The sequence below is a fragment of the Oreochromis aureus genome, linkage group 2 (assembly GCF_013358895.1).
Source record: "Oreochromis aureus strain Israel breed Guangdong linkage group 2, ZZ_aureus, whole genome shotgun sequence".
Lineage (NCBI taxonomy): Eukaryota > Metazoa > Chordata > Actinopteri > Cichliformes > Cichlidae > Oreochromis > Oreochromis aureus.
In genome coordinates, this window is record NC_052943.1 from 25,830,139 (window position 1) to 25,850,461 (window position 20,323).

At 39.3% G+C, this 20,323-nt stretch overlaps 2 protein-coding genes across 2 annotated transcripts; both read left to right on the top strand.

Moving 5' to 3' along the window:
* Window positions 1-972: 972 nt before the first annotated feature.
* On the top strand, window positions 973-6,029 carry arl9 (ADP-ribosylation factor-like 9). Its single transcript, XM_031728589.2, has 4 exons — window positions 973-1,486; window positions 2,868-3,045; window positions 3,197-3,372; window positions 4,929-6,029. The coding sequence occupies exons 1-4, from the start codon at window positions 1,202-1,204 to the stop codon at window positions 5,103-5,105; spliced, it is 816 nt and encodes a 271-aa protein (XP_031584449.1). The 5' UTR covers window positions 973-1,201; the 3' UTR covers window positions 5,106-6,029.
* Window positions 6,030-7,112: 1,083 nt separating this feature from the next.
* On the top strand, window positions 7,113-17,830 carry LOC120443206 (testicular haploid expressed gene protein-like). The gene is made up of 8 exons (XM_039621367.1): window positions 7,113-8,723; window positions 8,814-8,844; window positions 9,952-10,008; window positions 10,452-10,586; window positions 12,545-12,673; window positions 15,736-15,877; window positions 16,406-16,540; window positions 17,240-17,830. Exons 1-8 carry the CDS (start codon window positions 8,705-8,707, stop codon window positions 17,369-17,371), a joined length of 780 nt encoding a protein of 259 aa, XP_039477301.1. The 5' UTR covers window positions 7,113-8,704; the 3' UTR covers window positions 17,372-17,830.
* Window positions 17,831-20,323: the final 2,493 nt, after the last annotated feature.

Sequence of the window (20,323 nt, forward strand, 5' to 3'; positions counted from 1 at the left end):
TAGGTTATAAGAATTGTAAAATGACCAAATTTTGTCTTTTTTATTTGATTTAGCCTGTTTTTGTGTTACTAAGCCAGATTTATTCAAATTTTTAAGGACCACATTGTAACCGTTTTGAGTTTGATTTAATATAAACTCGGAATTACTTCTGGAGTTATCCCCTTTGTATAACAAAAACAATATAAAATACATTCTGAGAACACATCTAATGCCCTATCCATTTGCAAAAAAAAGGGGGGGCGGGGGACTAAGAGGGTTTATTTATATATTTAATTAAAATGTATGGATCCTAGTCTTTAAATCACAAAATGCTTAGATTTCAAATAAGAAGGGAAGCATTTTGTGTATGCTTTGTTATTCAAGCAATTAAAATGTTAAACATTTTAATTTTATTTTTTTTTCTTGTGTATGAGTTCAGGTATCTCCACTGCAGGAATAGTAGTTCATTTTATTAATGACACTTGGATTAAAGCCACCTAGCGGTCTGGATTCGACCAGATTTTGTGGCCAATTTGATCCCCAGTTTGCTATCCCCCCTTTAACATTTTCACGATTTTTAATTTTTGAAAATAAATATTTAATTTTTCCAACATTAAAAATAAAGAAGGTGTGACATTGGGTAAAATTACAGTTAAACTAATATTAGCACTTAGCTCAAATAAGTGATCAATAAAATAACATGGAATAATGACAAAACAATGAAAAAACATGGGGTAAAAATAAAAATATATAAAACCATCAAATATCGCAAATTAAATAAAAATGATACTTTGACTAAGCAGGATAATTAGAACAGTTACTGCAGCAAAAAAAGAAGCAGTAATTGTTCTTAAAATTTTAACTTTATATTGGCTACTAGTAATTTATATATTTTAAATGCAAGCGTATGATAGTTGGACACCCTAGCTGTCAGAGTGCGAATAACAGCGTTAAAGAAATGGTTGTATTAAAACATTTCAAGATTATTTGCGCCATCTGGCGGACGGTCTCAGAACTGCATCAACACCTCCGCGCACTTTATCCGGAAATATCGTTTTGAGAAGTTCCTCCGGAGCTTCCTGTCTGTTAATCCACTTGTTGAGCAGAGGAGAGGGGCGGGGAAGCGCTTACGGACTTATATTTTCGCCAGAACTCCAATCATGTCGCAGGCAAACGGGTAAACGGCGCCCAGACAGAGCAGCAAAGCCGGCAGTTGAGCACCATGTTGAGTTTGAGCAGAGCTGGTGTCCTCGGCGCCTCCGTCGCTGTGGCGGGAGGAGTCGCTTATCTTATCTGGAACTATGCGTCCTCCTCCGGGGAGGAGAAGCCCGAAACACGCCTGGGAGAGGACGGTGAAAGTGACAGAGAGCAGAGAGAAGGAGAGGAGGAGATAAGAGAGGAAGAGACTCCGGTGATTAAAGCTGAGCAGCAGCAGACACAGTTTACTGAGCCCTCAACCGCCGTGGTTGAACCTGTAGCAGCTGCTGAAGCTCGGAACACATCACAGGTAAAGAGGCACGTTTTGTCAGAACACCGGACACACCTGTGTGGAAATGTTCAGACTGCTGCTCCTAAAACACTACATCTGTGCCTTCACCCCCCCGGGTTTTACACTTAAGACGAGACGAAGAAGCGTTTCAGTAAAATAACTTATTTTACATGTTGCGTAAAGTTTTACATCTTTCAGCGGCAAATGCATAGGCACGTTCTTTGGGGTTCCCGCGTGGTGTTCTGGGAAATGTAGGCTGTTCCATTCAACTCAAAGGCGGTTTTCGGGACAGTTTAGTGAGGCAGCAGCTGGATTAATCCACACATTTTATATATTAATTCATTAATTTTTTTTATTTACATCCCAAGAGAAGTTATTAAATAAAATAATTAAATAAATACAATAGTAAAATAAATTAATTTCACTGAGTAAATGGACATTTTGAAATATCTAAAACAAAATATTGGAGGTTTTTTTAGGTTATTATTGTTATTATTATTATTGCATATTACATTTTACTAACTAAACTAAAACAATGTCTGAGCTCGACCTGCTGGACGGAAGTTTATTAAAGTTAACAAAAAAAAAAATTCTGTGTCTAATTTTATTTAACGAATATAAAAATAATAAGAATAAAATTTGAAAAACTAAGTATTTTTTAAAAAGAGCAATTAAATGTGCTAAGTTTTGTTATTTTGGTAAAAAAAAATCTGCTATCGCAAACTGTCTGTTTAGACTTTGCACATCTAAAAGACTGGAATCAACTGCTTTCAAAAAGTTCTGTGTTGTAACATCTATAGTGAATTTCCTAAATCCTGCATCTGGCATGTACCCGAAATACAATAGTACTTTAAAAGACTAAAACTCTGGCCCTGAAACTTACAAAAACTAAACTAAAACTAGTCATTTTTCAGACAATAAAAATAAACTAAAATGAACAAACACACTCTGGGAATTAACTGAGACTAAACTGAAATAAAAACAAACATCATATTATATATATTAGAGTTATATTATATATTAGAGTTATATGCTAATCAATATCTGAAACATTAAGACATTTATTTGGTATATATTATCAATATTAGCTGTTCCTAAATAATAGTTTTCTAAAGAATACATTTTGGCGTTTCTTTCAGATTGAGAAACCGTCTACAGTACTTCTAGCCTGAGATTTATTTTTAATTACTAACCTGCAATATCAGTGCTGTGTCTGCTAATATCTGATTTTCTTCTTAAGATAATAATTAAACATCTTTTTAAGATAATAATTATTAAAATTAAAACTCAACTAATTTTTACATTTACATTTCCTGAAGCAATGACAACATAGAGGAAATAATCCTTTTTAATATTGGTGTGAATATCAGGCTCTGATCCAGTGTGGTCTGTGTTCCAGTCCCAGCCTGTGGAGTCAGGGGGAACACAGGTTCTGGTTCTGGGTCTCGATGGATCCGGAAAGACCAGCCTGCTGCAGTCTTTGTCCACCGGCCGCCTGGAGCAGGACGTACAGTCGACACAGGGCTTCAACGCTGTCTCCATCAACAGAGATGAGTGCTATATCGAGTTTCTGGAAAGTAAGCCCATCTTTAGTATGCTCTGATCCCTACTGTCTCATATGAGCCAGTTGAAAATCACATATGTGTTGCTGTCTAATGCATAAAATGTAACAGAAATAAACACGGGAGTCGTGTTTGAACATTGTGTGTTGTGTCTCTCTTTTGACAGTTGGAGGTAAAGAGGATCTGCGGCCATACTGGCAGAAATACATGCCCAAAGCACTGCTGCTGGTGTTTGTAGTCGACTCGTCCAACCCGCAGCTCTTTCCAGTGGCGAAGAAACACCTACACGAGCTGCTGGCCTCTTACCCGAGCCTGCCTTTAATGGTGCTGGCCAACAAACAGGTGGGCGTGAAAGAAACAAGTTCGATTGATTTGTTTTAGACTTGCAACTGATGCAACTAAAGTAAACACAAAATGGAACTGGCTTTTACTGTTTTCATTCGTCTCTTTTTTGTCATGTACAAATCAAACATAAAGTTACTTTGAACATAAAATTCACACATGTAACTGCCAAACAAAATGAGCTTTACATTCATGACATGACAGTTTTATTCTGACTTCTGTGTTCTGTGTAGTGAAGAATTACATTTATTCATTTATTTTTATCCTGAACTCTTATCTTGTAACATGTCAACAGCAGGAAACGACTAAATGGAGATTTTCAGATATCAAGATAAGCTGCAGCTGCATTAGGCTTCGATGAACACACCTCATCACAGTCTTGTGACATTGATATCACTCCCACTAAGCTCCTCTGTACGACATGTTCAGCTTTTTAGTAAAATACATGTCTGTGCCACATAAACATTTTAACGTGCACCAGTGATGTTACTGGTAGATGTGTGCTCCTTCCCTCTGCACGAGCTGCGATCCAAAGGATAGAACACCTTGGCCAGGGTTCAAAGCGAGCTAAGTTGATCTGAAAATGTGACGTCAACAGACTGCGTGCCACCGATTGGCCAGTCAATGGCGTCACTCGATAAGTCATGAGAGCAACTTGCCATTTTTAAACCCCGGTAATGAGAAAAATGGCTGCACGAGAACCAACACCATGGTCCAGTGATGAGGTGCAGACGTTTTTGAGCTCTATGGCTGATAATGGAATCCAGAGGAAGCTAGATGGAGCGGCAGAGTCAGACAGAGCTTGCTATGTGACGACAAAATGGAGGAACATGTTGGTGTCCTCCACAGGCAGCTTATGCTTAATCTATACTTATGGAACCAATCTCCATCCATATTTGGGATATAGCCAAGAAATGAGGGTTAAAAAGTGATGACATCTGGCATCACCTTCATGGATATTTAATACATCCAACCAGTGCATAAGTAAAATATTGGTTCACATATGCTAAGCATTTAGTTGCAGACAGCCAGGTCTGCAGCATTTGTGCATGCACATTGTCTGGAGCTGTAAACTTGCAAGCACAGTATAAACAGATTCAGGTAAAAAACTGTTAGATTTGTGCATAAAGTGTACAGTTAAAGTACAGAGTTGTGCTGTAGTATCCTTATAGCAAATGCACAGTTCAGAAAAGTGCAGGTGTTTTAAAACTGAAGGATATGGCAGTTTATCACTTGCATTTCCTTTTGACTTGTATCTGTTTGCATTTTCTGTCCATCTAAAAAGCACGTTTGTCAATTTAGATGTCACAAAATAAAATCTGAAAGATGGCTTCCATCCTTTTCTCATTTTCATATTTTGGGTTAAAATCAGTGAAGCAGCAGACCCTGCAAATTTTTTTCTGCTGTAATTCGGTGGTGGATAAATTGTCAGCAAAGATTTCTCAGACATTACGCATATCCCTTCAAATATGTTCACCTTTATATTTTTTAGATAATATAGTAGTATATCATCCTTATCTTACTTAATGCTCATTGTTTTGTTTTTCTTTCTCCAGGATCTTCCAGGTTCCTGCAGCATCACTGACCTCCACGACGCTCTGTCTCTGTCCGAGCTCGGAGACCGGCGCTTGTTCCTCATCGGTACCCACGTGAAGAAGGGCGAGACGGAGCAGAGCTCTGGCGTGCAGGACGCTCAGGCCCTGATCTCCCAGTTGGTTTGTGACGGTTTATGAAACGCACTGTTAACTCCTGTCACTTAATCACATTCAGTGAGCTCTTTGCACTTTTTTTTTTTACTTTACTGTTTTCACTACATCTGTAGGCTAAACCTCTGGTATTTATTTCTGTTGGTATTTCTGTTGGAGAAAAACAACCCTCACTGTGTTTGTTGCCCTGTTAAATTTTTTATTGATTTGTATCAAACTGGGAGAACAAAACCATTATCTCTATTTTTGTCCCAGCAGGTGATGTATGGAGCCACAAATGTTAACATTTACAAGACTGTTACTGTGTTTTAAATCTTTAATTCCTTCTAATGTTGTTTGGAGCTGCAGTTGCAGTAGTTTTCAAATCGATCTTAATGATTTTAATGTGTCAGAGTATTTCATACTTGCATACAAATCTCAAGCTGCTTAAATTCGTCATATCAGCTGAGACAAGTGGCCCAAACTAACTTTCACTGACTGAGATCTCAAATTAAAACATAACATTTTGTGCTTTTGGACTGCACAACACCACAGTGAACATCAAGTCCAGACTTTCAGCTTTAATTCGTGGGTTTTAATAGAAGTGCTGCATGAACTGTTGAGGAATTACAGTCATTTTTATACACACCTCTCCTTCTCCATTGTCTACCCCTTATTCTGGTAAAAGTTAGTCTTGGTTTAATCTGTTCAAAGGTATATATATTTATATGATTTTTGATAAAGTGTGATCGGGCTTTCCTTGATTGTACACTACAGTGATATGCCCACCTCCCTGAGAGCAGTCTTGACTTGGTTAGATGTTGTAATGCTGTTTCGTAACCATGGAAAGCAGGGCTCGCAAAATTTCAAAATCTCTGGTAGCCCTTCGGGCAGGCCCTCTTCGGTTTTTGGTAGCCCAAAATAAATTTAAGTAGCCCGAATAAAAAAGAGAGCAATTTTTTAATGTTTTGTTTCCTTTACAGTATTATACATTAAAGTATAATATTGTAACGGAAACAAAAATTAATCAGAAAATTGTTAAAATACAAATCACAACAACTGTATAAAAATTACAATCATCAACTCAAATACTTGGTTCTAATTGAGCAGGAATTTCTATGAACTTGCAAGAACTGTGTAGAACATGAATCAGTCTGTGTCAGATCCTGAATCTGAAATTTCCACTGAAGTCAAGGGTAAGGGGTGAGTGGAACCAAGATCGAGGCCATTTGCTTTTTGAAGTTTGCAAAAACTGCTAAATTTGGCCAATGGTGGTTCACTCTTTGCAACATAGTACGCTTCTGAAAGATTTTTCAGGACTTCTGCTTGTGCTTGGTTTATTTTTAGTATGTTTTTTGCAATTGCTGTTTGTTCTGGGAAAGATATTGCAGACTGGGCAATAATGCATTTCTTGTGTTTCTCATGGGTTCTGATGGGGTCTTTCTTAAAATTACTGGTCCCAGTTACAAAGGCGCTTGTCGACTCAAATGAAATGAAACTCACGACACACCCGGCAGAACATGATGTTATTTAGCTCGTCATATTCCAGCCACAGAAATTCTTTTGTCCATGAAACCAAAAAAGCTGAGCTTTCTTTTTGCCTCATAGTCTGATTTGTCATAACTTTTCCGTTTTGTGGTAGGCTTTTATTTGGCTGCCCCTCTTCACCCTGACCTGTCTTATTTGGCTCTGCAGCACTAAAATACCGGCGTAAATCCTGCTGCTTTTACACACGTACTTACATAACGGTCAGCGATTCTCTGCGCAATCAACCTCTCACATGTTTAAGCTTGCTGTGGGAGATTTCACTTGTCGCGTTTGAATAGTAAGCTAATGAGTGATAAGATGATGCCAGAGGAATTGGTGTGCAATTAATCGTCACTCACCAATCAGTGCTGCCGCTCTCTATACACCGTTCGCGCGATCGCAAAGTGAAAGTGAAAGCAAAAAACAAGCGCAAATTCAAACGCGATTTCAATATGTCGTATATTGATAGTGGCTCATCGATGCCAATAACATAATTACTCAGCTACATTTGCGAAAGAAAATGCAAAAGCATTGACACATATTTTTCCTTCCTATGATAGCCCGACGGGCAGGGCTGAGATGGATTTTGGTAGCCCGACTGGAAAAATCGCTAGCCCCGGGACGTCGGGCTAGCGATTTTGCGAGCCCTGGAAAGAATTCTGGGATCATTCTCACTGATTTTTCCTCCCTGGTCTTCCAGGCCTTTAGGTTTTGCTGAGCTGGCCGATACCACATTATTGATTTGGCCTCTCCTCAAGTGTTTGCTCTCTCTCTCTCTCTGATAGGTTTAGTTTGATTTTCAGATCAATGATGGCCTTCTTCGCTTTAATCGACATTTCTTTGGACCTCATATTGAGAAATACAGCGAACGGCTATCAGATGCAAGTTAAACACTTGGAAGCAACTTCAAATCTTTTATCTGCTGAATTTCTATTGAATAACGAGCAGGGAATTGTTCATCAGTCAACTGTCCAATTACTTTTGAGACTGGACTGTGTATTAAAAGGCTGTAATTCCTAAACAGTTGAAATTTTTTTGTTGAAGCCCTTAAATTTAAGATAGAAGTCTGTTCTTCAAACACATCTGGACTGTTTGATTTAAAATCCTCCGTGGTGGTGGCAAAATTACAACAACAAAAAATTCATGAAGGGTTTAACTGTTAAAATGCTAGAAAGTGACACCTTTCTGCCATGTGGGGCCGCTAAAGTGGAAACTTTGACTCTGTTCTGCCGTTAATATCAAAACCTTGAAACATTTAAGCATAACTGAAAAAACAAACGTGGAGATGGATCTCTGCTGCAATACTGCTGCTTTATTTTGAGGTTATTATCGCTCAGGAGTGTTACAGCTTTAAAAACACACACATGTAATACGTTCATTGTTACTTTATTCATTGTGTGTCGTCTTAATGCTTTAAAAGGGAGTTTGTTTGTTTGTTTTAATCTTAAAAACTGAATAAAACAATTTTTTTTTGTTAATGTCTGTTTAAAACTCTGTACTGTCAGATAAAGACGAAGCACATCACTGAAGTCCTTCATATGTAACACTTTGGTGATTTAAAGGGCGCATTACTTTTTATTTTGTATGACTCCTATTTTTCCAAAACCAAAACATGCATTTTACAGTAATGTGTAAACAGTTTGATGATGTCTTATTGGCCATTTTTTTCACATTTAAATAAACAGTTTCCACTGAATTATTCTTTTGCAATAAATTTTTAGGGTTGTGAACCCTTGACCTTTCATAGAACATAAACATAGTTTTGTTTATGACAGCACAGCTCTGTGTCGTTGCTCATGTGAGCACAAAGCCCCATCACAAACATAGCGCTTGACATTTAGTCACTTCACACCATTGGAGCACATTTATATTTTGAATCCAGCTCTCCAGAATGCCACAGCAACAGTCGGCCTCCCAACTGACCTAGAAGTGTCCACTTTCCTTACAACGTCCAGCTTCTGAAGTCTTGAGTGGGCCGGATGGTTGAGTTAACCACACAGACTCCAGTTTCAGGGCGTCCTCAGGTGTGGAGCTGGTTGCTAAGGACTCCTGCTGTGGCTATGGAGAGAGTAATGTGACATCAAGCTGACACATCCAGCTCACAGCAGCCGCAAGGGGAGATGGTGTCTGGAAAACAAGGTAAATTTATCACTTCATACATGCAAAATAGTCATCAAATATTTGGGGGGGATTTAGCCTTAACTCATTTTTGTTTTTTTATTCTTGCAGCTGTTCAGTCCACATTTGGTCCATCACAGAGGTGAAATGGTTTTGATCTTTATGCATTTCTCAGAAAGTTAATCATTCTCAATAGATTTGGTGTGTTTGTGTAAAATATTGACCACTATAAGGAGAAATTGTGCTTTGCAACATTCCTACCAACTATAAACTCAGGAATAAACAGCAGATAAAGCATTTTCTTGCTCAAGGGTTTTCCACCATATCGGGTGTAACAAAATGTAGGTTTTGAGGGGAAAAAATGTGTCCCCCGATAGGTTGGCGAAAGGAAATCGGCCGCAGAGAGGATACTTTAAAAAAAAAAACGCCTTTGTAATTGTGTTAGTTGTGTGCAGATTGCTGCACTGCCTATAATTTTCATAGAAGATGCCAACTTGTCTGCAAACTGAGCAGTGGCACAACTTTACTGCAAAATAATAAATATAGCTAAAAGTATTAAAAAGTCTGGAAGAAACATTTAGCTTGAAGTCTGGCAAAGGAATTTGAAACTAAATGTCAGCAATAAACAGTTAAAAAACCAAAACTCTTAACCAGTTAGGTAAAATCATGATAAAACCATCTAACTTAAAGTCATTAAAAAGAGTAGAAACGTTAAGCTAAAAGTCAGGATTAAACCATTTAAAAGAGCTAAAAGTGTAACCAGCTGAAAAATCATAATGAATAAATGGGGGAAATAGTTTGCCTACAGTTTTAGATTAAGCCTTTGAGGCTAACACTGATGCAAGCTTAAAACCAACACCTGAAAATTCAAAGCTATGTTGTAAAAATCCATGTTTTATATAATCAGTAACCTCTAGTAGGGAGTATTTTTGGAACATGGCAGATATTAAAGGGGTTAAATGGAGGTGGTGCTGCAAAATAGGAAACCACTGTCATGAAAATGAATGACTCACGGTCAAATTCTGGCAGTCGCGTCTTTGCTTTTTGATTGGTGGTAAAGATTTAAAGTTGAAACCAAGCTTTAAAAAATGAGCGAGACTGTTTGGAAGCCAAAATATGGAAAACCCTCAACAGAGAAGGGAAACTCACTGAGCGATTACACAGCCCCCCTTTGGGCCCACAGTCCCTGAAATACACTCGTATTTATTGCTAGTTTTTGCTGTTTTGTGAATGCTGTGTTGTTTGACAGAATCTTGGAGCTGGCTCAACACAAAACCTCAAAAACAGTCTGGGCCACGACTCCTTGGTGCGTAGCTGACTCACACGAACATCTTCCCCTTGATTAAAATCGAATTCTTTCTGCACACAGACTTTTTGTAACGCCACAATGGCCGCTATTCATCACACGTCTGTTTTTAAAGCCCTAAACATTTTGAGCATACTTAGTTCTCGTCCAGCTGTTACATCATTTGAAAATTGACTTAAAACTGACTCCCAAGAATTCAGGAGCCTATGTGGTCAGTGTTTCCTTCTTTTGAGTGCAATTTCTCCAAAGTGCATAATTAAAGACAGATGTCTGGCACCCACCGAATGTGTGTTTAAAAGAGAAAAACAATAGAGAAATGAGAAGAATTTATGCTTGGTTGATTGAATGGATCATTTTTTTTTCTTTGGGAAAATATTTATTCTGCCTCTGCACAAAGATGCTTATCATCACAGCTCCTTTTTGGAAACCTTTCCATTGATCAGTGAGAAGCTGAGCTGGGGCAACCAGGAGCCTGTATGGCCCATCTCTGCTTCAGCGCTCGGAGCCGCTCCAAGTGCAAGAATCCAATACCTATCCAGGCACAAAAGAGATTTCTCAGCAAGGGAGGACCACCGGAGGTAACTGTAGCCCGCCTGTTCCTCCAACATTATTGATGACTCTATCAAAAAGACATGAGAGGGAGGGCTGTTTGTGATCAGAGCAGTGTACACAAGCCTTTTATGTTGTGCAGCATCAACATATTTGTGTGGAAATCTTCACAGAGCTCTTTAGCACAGAGTAAAGTGATGTTCAGGACTGATGCCAGATGATCACCCTCGAGAGCTGTCAGGCTCGATTAGTGCTAGCTACAGGTCCACAGCTCTTCTGTTTGTTGTTTCTCCCGCATCAGCTGTCGGATTAAAAGAGCAGCGACGTTCGGTGTAACTCAATCAGAAGCCCACGCGCAGGAAGTGCAGCTCACTGAACTACAGTAATAATTCAATGTAACTGAAGATGACACTGATTACCTGCTGGTTTGGTTCAGAGCATCAGCTATAGAGGAGCTTTATTCACGATGCTCACTCCATACATAGTGATCCTTTTTTTCCCCGACTCTGATTTGCTGTAAGCTACATCAGTTAAATGTATTTGCACGTCTGTTGTATCTGAGAATTAGCCTCAATGTCTAATTTAATGAGAGTGCAGGCAAGATGTCTAGTCCGCTTTGTTAATTTCTAATCTGATTATTTGGCTCTGTGCTCAAGATTTATGTTCTTTTATGAATACAATTGCTGTAAAGCCTTGGTATCATTAGTGTCATGTTATTTATTTTAGCTGCTTTACTTTAGCTATTTGTAGATTGTACTTTTGAACTTTGTGTGCCAATTAGGTGTGCAACTAATTATTATTTATTTATTATAATCACTATTTGATTTGAAATCCCCAAGTCCAGACAGATGATGTCAGTGTTAATATAAAACAACGAAAATCAACAAGTCCATATGTTTGAGAAGCTTTTTTGGCATCTGAGCCGGAAAATAGTCCAAAAAAGAAGGTGATCTTTAGAAATCTTTAAGATGCATTAGAAAATTTATATGTTAACATGTAAAATTCTTTAATTAAAGGTATGTTTTGTATTTACCCTCTGTAGGTTTTAATTAAAACTTTAACCACAAGGGGGCAGTGTTGAAATGTGCGATTTCTTTTTGCTCGCCCTCATTTCCTCAAGAGTTTTTTGACTTTTCCGGGTCACCATTTAAGTTAAGATACCTTTCTGAAAAAGACTACATTACTTAACTACACCATCTTGTGGTATAAATTTGTATTGCACAAAATACAGCCCAGCCCCATTTCAACTTCAGCAAACGTCTCCCCAATATAATACATAGACACTATGGACATGAAGTCACAGCAGTTGTTTCTTCACATTATAGCGACAACTATAACTATTTTAAGCTCACAAATTTACAATAGTTACCTTTAACAATTAAATATTTTCTGATTTCTGCTTTTTAATAGAAAATCGCTCAAATTTGAACTGTTGTGTGGATAAATTGTTTGTGGTGGCAATTTCGTACTTTTTACTCAGCCTTTTTCAGTTTAGAGGAGTGGATCGTTAGTTCAAGATAACAGCATTAACAACAAAAGAGCAACATTTTGTATTTTTTATTGTTAATGTCAACAAATGCCATGAAAAGTCCAAAACCAATTTGTTAATCTTTCTAATATGTTTGCCATTCGTCTTTTTTATTGATATAAAAAGTTTGATCAGATTTTTTCCTCGTTATTTGAATCAGGAAGGATTCTGCATCGGTGACACACCGTCGAGGAGCAAAACAATGCGAAGCGAGCATTTAACCTCGAGTGTCACTCCGCAGTCTCGACTGTTTAATGACATTTAAATGTTTTTCCGGCTGCATTTTCCACTCATGCCCCCGTCATCAGCTGAACACTGACACTTAACCATTGTTCTGAATCGCCCCTTCATCATCATCTCCTCCTCCTACTTTTTTCTTTCTGGCTCAAGACAATGTTTTGTTCCAGACACACAACACAGCACATAATGGGCGCGGTAATGGCTTCCATTTTCCTGCAGGAAGGAGGAGGAGGCGACGGCGAGCCTCTTCAGGAAGACCCAGCGACCTTCCTCCAAGACGTCCCAGTACAAAAACACCCTGCGTTTGTCGACACCCAGAACCAGGACTCGTAGCTCCCAGGATGCAGGGTAAAAGCCTCAGTGCATGCTAAACTTAATCCATGTGTGTTCATTTACATGCAAACACATTATCTTTGCAGCTGAACAGTCCTGCACAATAAGCATCTTCTAGACTTCTCTATTTCAACATGAACCATTTCCAAATTATCTGTCTGAAACAGCTGTTACATGTAACTCAAGGAATACTATTTCCTCTGACGTCTAGGCATAAGAAGCACCAAACCCGTGCTTGGTTTAAATTTTTTTATGCAATACAAGATGGGATGAAAATGTTTTTTGTTTCTTTACATAAAAAATGAAAACACAAAACCTTCTCCTTCACGGTTGTCTCTTTGGAGGCTATCGCCAGATCCTCCTGTTTCAGGAATACCAGGTCCATCACAGGTGATGCCTCGCACCCCACCCACCACCAGTTTCACCTGTTTGACCCTTTGCCCTTTGGTCAGTGCCTCAGGGCAGTCAGGTCCCACACCTCCAGACTCACAACACCTTCTTCCCCTGAGCCATTTAGACTGTTAACAAACACTATCCCCCCACAAACCACCACTGCCCACCCACCTCACCAATCTGAGCCACGGTCTGAGTAACTCTCATCACTCATGTCACTCGCATACAGACTCCATTCAGACCAAGTCTTTTCTTTGCACTACCTCCAACCACTTTGCTCTCCAATGTGTGCCTTTCCATTGTTTTGTATATATTCCTCCAGTTTCTATGTATTCCTCTAGACTGTATATATCTCTTCTGTTTGCTATTTATTCCTGATGTTTTTACTATTTATATATATTTTTTTACTCCTGCACAGTTGGCGTGGAGCACACATAATTTCGTTTTACATGTAGAATGGCAATAAAGGGCTATTCTATTCTATTCTTGATCTTTCCTCAAGTGCTTCAAACGGTTTGAAGGTCCCTGGTGTTTTTGCATCATCTGCAAAAACACCAGGGACCTCAAATTTGCACAGAGGGCAAACATCAACCACTGTATCAAATACAAGGAGGGACTATGATCAACTTTCCTAGTCATGGTTTAAGTCCCAGGCTATAAGGAAAAATTCCACAAAGATCACCACTGATAATGTTTTTAGTCTAGGACTAGGCTTAATCTTAGTCTGGGAAACAAAGACCATAATTTTTCTTATCAGAGATTAACAGAGAGCTAGATGTCCGATTGCAACTCCCAGGTATTTAACCTCTAGTGAGGTAGACATCTTTGCACATGACGACCTTCAGGACCACCTTGAAGGTGATAGCCCCACCACAGGTTAAATACCAAGACTCATCCAAATCCTAACATCCTGACGAGTCTGAGAGAAGACATTCAACAAAAAATGGCCTTAACTGTGCACAGCACTGTTAAAATATCTTTCCTTGGTCGCCACTGGAAGCTGTCCAGAGGTGCTCAAGGAGAGGGCCTCAAAGGGGCAGCAGACACAGTGAAAGGTTTTCTTTTTGCGGAGTCTTTCTTTCCCTATTATATGAGCCATGCTGCTGTTTTAGAGATTAACATGATCAGTAATATAATTTCTCATATATCACACAATTAAGGACCTACCGTCTACCAGTTTTCCAGATGTGAGGTGTCTTAACATGGAGCTTACTTACCGTAGATTAGTCCTGCATTGATGCAAATAAAATCACGAGTCTTTTATTTTGTTGCAATACTTTGGCAACTCTGAGCTTTTTAAGACTAAACAATAAATAAATAAATTGTGCAGTAAGAAGTTAATTAATAGGTGAGGCCCTAAATGCATGTTAATTAAGTAAACGCTGATGTGACTCAGTTTGGTTTGGTGGATTTGAAATTTTACATGGTATATTTATATATTTCCCCCATTTGCCATCATGTCAAACTGCTCGTTACTGCTTCAACATTGAGAAGCATATAAGCAGCAGCCAGACAAACTCTTTGAGCTGTCTGTTTTAAAGAATATTTCCACGGCCCCCCATCACATGTCAAACTCCAAAGCCTTTATTCTCCCTGCGGGAGCCCACATGCAAACCAAAGTCTCGAGTTTAATTCCAGCAGAATGTAACATATCATAAAGTTAAATCTGAGAAGGCCGAGCAGAGGATCAGGCCCAACACCGTGCAGTGTGAGGAAGCCAGCGTTCGGACATCTGTTATTTCAGTGACAGACTGTGGGAGAGCGAGAAGAGGAGACAATAGAGCTTACTGTCGAAAGCTCGGTACCTCTGGGACCCTCGTAGACCGCCGCGGAAGTCTTTTTATAAATCCCGAGCCCAGCGGCAGCAGCTGAATGTGTAGTTGGATGGAGCGAGATGCATCCCAGGTTTTTTTGTTTTTTGTTTTTTTCCAAATCAGTACAAGTTGATGTCTGCATTTTTTTAGGCTACAAACATCACAGTGATTGCTGTTTTAATGTCCTGTATAAGAAGTAACCATCGCCAGACTCTCATCTTGTTGCTCTAAAAAGATACAGACGGATAAATGAGTGAGACAAAACAAAGCAGATAAAAATCATACCCAAAAAGGTAAGCCAAAATGATTTGGGAGCATTTCCATATCTGATCCTGTAGTGAAGATAAGCTGAACTACTGAGGCAATAATAATACATAAATGGAAGGACACAAAGACTGAATAATAACAAGCAAGCTGGACACACGGTCAGACAATAAACTACCGAAAAAAAAAGGTTAAATGTTGTAAATATTCTCTTTGACATTTTTCCTTTATTAGGCTGTGACAGAGTTTTGTTGTACTTACATGACGCACATCTTAGTCACTTTCCCAGTAAGGCTTACTCATTTAGCTTTGTCTGTTTGTTTTCTCGCTTTTGGCCTTATCCTGGCCTTCTATGGGAATGAAAGTTTCACCATACCATAGTGTTTAGAATACTTATCACCTTATCTTTAACATGTATTTGCATATTTTTTGAAGCTGCGTGGCAGAGAGCTGCTGGTACTGAGAAGAAAAAATAGAGATTTTAAGGATTATTTGAGGAACACGATTGTGCAAGGCCTAATGTAAGAAGAATGTGAGAATTATGAAGCCCTGCATTATCAGGGGTTTATTTCTCATGGTATAAGGTGCCGTCTGCTTGTCCCACAGGCCTCCTCACACGCCTCAGTGTGAAAAAAACTGTCCTGTGTGGCACACTGAACCCAGGGTGAAAAGTGCCGTGATCACACCTCGACTGCTGCAGCTTTCCAAACCCAAACTCGCACATCCGGACTTCCAGAGGAGCGGGGAGGTAAGAGGAGCAGAGCAGATCATTTCAGAAACAAATCCGTGCAAACATCCATGCTCCTTTTCAGTTTGACGCCTCGTGGCTTCTTGCGTAATCACAGTGAGGCTTAATTTCACACTGTTTTGAGAAATATGCATTCAATATTTTATTGGCACAGATTCAGCGTGAAAATTGTTGTTTTTTTGGTGGTGAAAGAATTTGTTTAATGGGGTTTACACTGCATTAAATTAGCTATAATAGTAAAGAGAGAAGCGAATGGATGGATGGATGGATGGAGTAAAGAGAGAAATAAAAGCCACATATTTGTAGCTTAGAGTAATAAAAATAAAATCTTTTTATTTTGGGTAATTAGTAACTTTTCTTCCATGTAATCGTCAGCAGCCACTTTGATCTGATCTGTTTTGACCCTCGGGCTATTTTTTTGCACCTAAATGTGAAGTGGTCGAGCAGATTTATAAAAAATCAGCCTTCCTCTGTCTCTGCAGGGATGTGTTGTGAAAGTAGAAACGAATACGTTCTGTTTGTCTGCAGAGCGTTGCTTCCATCGTCTCTCTCTCATCCAGAAAAGCTCGCATCTCGCAGAGACTCGTCCAGCTGTCGCTGCCCAGACTGAAGGAGAGCAACATCTGCTGCACACTTGGACGTCCAGAGGAATCCATCTGGACTGTAAGTGTTTTCACTAACACAGCATCGTCCCATGTCACTAAATACTGTACTACTTTTAGTCTAGCATGTAGACTCCAAGAACAAGAAGTGTGTTCTTATTTTATCATTTCTTCGTCCTCTTGGAGGCTGCTTGAAGGAGCCGGTGTTGCTTGTGGCCTTATTTTACACCTTTGCAACCTCTGAAATTTCCTTGAACCCCAGCAAACCCTCACATACTCTCAGTTACAGAAAGTATAACACCAACATTAGTCTAACCCCAAGTTTATGATGCCAAATAAATACCATCAGGAGGCTCAAAGACCAGCAATGTGCGGCTTTTAAGGAACACTAGAAAAGTCTTTCAGCAAAGCATAAATTAAAACTGTTTGTTAGGGTTGTGTATTCAACATCACACTGTCAATTCAAATATTTTCCAGCTGTGTGAAGCAGTTGTTTTACATCATAAAAACCTTTTTTTAATGAACTGTGACACTTTCCAATAATTATAATCAGGCAAATGAATATTTAATGTCATTCTGCTGATGGAGAAATTCTGGGACTTGTTGTTTTCCAAGATGCCTTTTATGTTTTGGTGAAGGTCATAAAAATGCAGCATAATTACCAGCTTTTACCACTAGAGTTTAAATTTTTATTGCTCACTTATTTTTTTTCCAAGTGGCTGTGATTAATGGAATTTAATGTCTGAATCTCAATAATCAGGTTTCAAGAGCAGCGAGGAGAGCCACAGCGAGCGCTCGCATTGAGATGCTGGCAGAACCAAAGCAGCTTTCCAAGGACTACATCCCACCACGAGACCCAGAGTGGAGCCGGAAAAACGTCCAGTCCATCTGAGTGCGTGTCACCATCGAGTCGGTGTTTCACCAGACTGAACTCTTTGTGTTTTCCACCCCAGACTAAAGCAGAAACATTTAAAGGTTGAAATTCAGATCCTGTATTCATGTTTCTGTGCTTTATTTACATTCACAGTCTCTTTAATGATAATAATGGCAGTTATTTCAAGCGAGTTATCACAGCTTGTGAACAGAAAAAGTAGTACCAAGAATGAACCCCTGCATCTACCTGCAGAGTGAGTTAAAGTCAGTTACTGTGAAATTAATGATGAGCCAGAGAGATCCAACAGGGAAACACTGGAGTGTCTGTCTCTGTGTGGCTCTGTTATCATCATCATCAGCATGTCTATGAAATCTTAAATGAGTTAGCGTTGGACTGGATATGGCTGACATGATATATTGCTGGTTTAAATCTCTGATGCCTTGGCAGATTGAGGGAGTAATGTTAAGAATAAAAACATGTCTGTGGCTCTCTCTGTCTACAGTCTGCAGCTTTTGTCTGAGCCTCGGCACGATACTGCGATCCACGTGGTTTTTCCTTTGCAGCCGAGCAGGATTCTGCATTTTATTACAACCATGTGTGTATGAATCCATAAACACTGTCAGAGTCATGACACAAATCTCTCAGTATTTTTTCCAGGGTAAAGTAGAAGCCATTCAGAAGCTGCTCCTATGTCAAAGGTCATGACTTTGACATAGGATGCCGGGTGCTGGGACATCATCGTGAAAATCCTGCTGTTATCTTATGTACACCACTGGCTGCTGTAACTAAGTGCTTTGTAAAAATTGCTCATCCATTATTCTAGAGTGAACCTACAGCCCACTGTGAGGCTAATCAGGGATTAGCCGGCTGCAATCACGACATCCAACCGTGAGGTGTAAAGAAGGCAGAGGAGGTGGCGAGGATGGAGGCAAAGCAAAGCAAATAATAAAAAGTAGAAATCCTGTTAGCTGAGAAAACGTTCTCAGAGGTGGGAATTTGACTGAGATGCAAGAGGAGTCAAAAAATCTTTTAGTTTCTCCATTCGTGCTTTGCATTTCTTGTTGTAGTAAGAGGGGTTTGATGTTATTAATCAAGCTTTAACATGATTTTAAACAGTTCCCCCTTAATTTACCTTAAAACTTTATTCATCAGAGTAAAGCGAAAAATAAGAATTTCCACCTCTGCAACTGTTTACATTGGTGTTTAGATCCACATCTGTCCTGATATGACCTTTGACATTTCAGATACAAAAAGTAATTCTGCTCTCTGTCAAGACGATCCCACACTTCTTCAGTAATGCTGAGGTCCAGGCTCTGGGGAGGCCAATCCATGACTGATGGTGTTCCACTGTGGAAGGCAGCATTGTTGGGATTGTTGCCATGCTGAAAAATGAAGCTGTAGTCAATCGGATGCTTTCCAAATGATATTGCATGGTGGATTAGAATATGGTGATACTTTTCTGCATTTACAATTTAATCAGTTTTGTCGTGAATCCCAACACCACTGGCTGAAATGCAACACAAACCACAATAGAGCCACCACCATGTTTTACAGATGGCTGTGGAGACTCACTGTTGTACCTCTCCTGCCCACCTCCTCTGTGCAAGGAAATACTGATGATGATTTAAATCAAACATCTTTAATCTGGACTCCATGAGTCCTGATTTCATTCCAGTTCTTGTGTAATTTGGCAAAAACCTCAGCCTTTTCTCCCCGTTTCCCTCCCATGAGGATTTCTTCTTTCAGCCCTTCTGTCACCCTCACCCTGAAACTATTTCTGCTGAGGCTTCAGTGAACAGTAGATGAATCAACTGAAGGATACCAGGACTGGACTGAAAATGGGTGAAAAAAACAGCAAAAGCCAGAGAAAAAAAAAACTTTCTGAAAAAGTAGCAGCGAAAGCTTCAGTAAAAAGACAGCAATGGGCTGAGTCGGGTACATTTTGCTCTCCTGAGTTGAACTATCATGTGAGTTACTCAGGATGACCTGGACCGCTGGACCGTGATTCCAGGTTAACAATAGTGTGCTCAAAGTAGCAAGTGTAAATATGGAAATATGCAAATATTAAGACTAAAGAATTATTGATAGCACGTCAGGTCCTGAAGGATGTGAGCATTTCTTTACTCATTTTTTTTTTTTTACAGCTTATAAACTGAGCCATTTTAAATAAAATGATGAATCCATTTATTTTACCTCCACACCCACGTTTGTTTTGCCATCAGGACTTTGTTTCTGAGTCTTTGCTGTCTTTGCGTTTCACTTCACTTTTATCTGTCACATGTGTGTTTTGCCAGCAGCCTGACACAGGATGTTTTGCTGCTGTATGGCGAGTCCACACCTTCTGCTAAATACAGGAAGCAGTTAAAGTGAGATGTTCTCAGGGTGCTGATGCACTCACTCGTGGCACAATGTAAGGTCATGTTATAAAACCTTCCTGCTTTAGACCCGAGTTTAAAACTAATATTTACCAGTCCAGTTATGAAGATCCTTCAGAATTACTACAGATAAATCGTAGTATTTAAGAATTCATTTATCTCTTTCATTCCTGTTTGCATGGCAATGCTCTGCAAACAACTGTGTCAGGGTGGAGTTACAGGGACTTTCTACAAACAAAATCCCTTTGGTAAATATTTCCCAGAGCAGTGAGAACCTGGCAACCACAGCAGCAGCTCTGCCTGCTGCTTCTGTGGTTTCGAACTAATAAATCTACTGGACTTCAGTCTGCAAACTCTGTTAATTAACCACCATTTATATGTATATAAGTTGAGGTAAAAGCAGAACTTCCATACGAGTTCACTTTGGGTTATTTCTTTTGAGTAAATGTTCCAGAACCGGACAAAACAGATAAGTGAAAAATGCTCAGAAGGAGGAAAGGATGCCAGAGTGTAAATCCTGAGTGCCTGAAAGTGTGTCATCAGTCCAGGGATGTTCAAATTTTAGTTTGGAAAGCGGGTTAGAGGTCTGTCTGCG

What these genes read in the sequence shown, in the direction of transcription:
- arl9 (XM_031728589.2), top strand. Translation starts at nt 1,202, where the DNA reads ATGTTGAGTTTGAGCAGAGCTGGTGTCCTCGGCGCCTCCGTCGCTGTG. An exon ending in AAGCTCGGAACACATCACAG is followed by an intron (nt 1,487 to 2,867) that starts GTAAAGAGGCAC and finishes TCTGTGTTCCAG; the next exon opens with TCCCAGCCTGTGGAGTCAGG. An exon ending in CTATATCGAGTTTCTGGAAA is followed by an intron (nt 3,046 to 3,196) that starts GTAAGCCCATCT and finishes CTCTTTTGACAG; the next exon opens with TTGGAGGTAAAGAGGATCTG.
- LOC120443206 (XM_039621367.1), top strand. An exon ending in ACATTTGGTCCATCACAGAG is followed by an intron (nt 8,845 to 9,951) that starts GTGAAATGGTTT and finishes GTTGTTTGACAG; the next exon opens with AATCTTGGAGCTGGCTCAAC. An exon ending in CAGAGGAATCCATCTGGACT is followed by an intron (nt 16,541 to 17,239) that starts GTAAGTGTTTTC and finishes CTCAATAATCAG; the next exon opens with GTTTCAAGAGCAGCGAGGAG.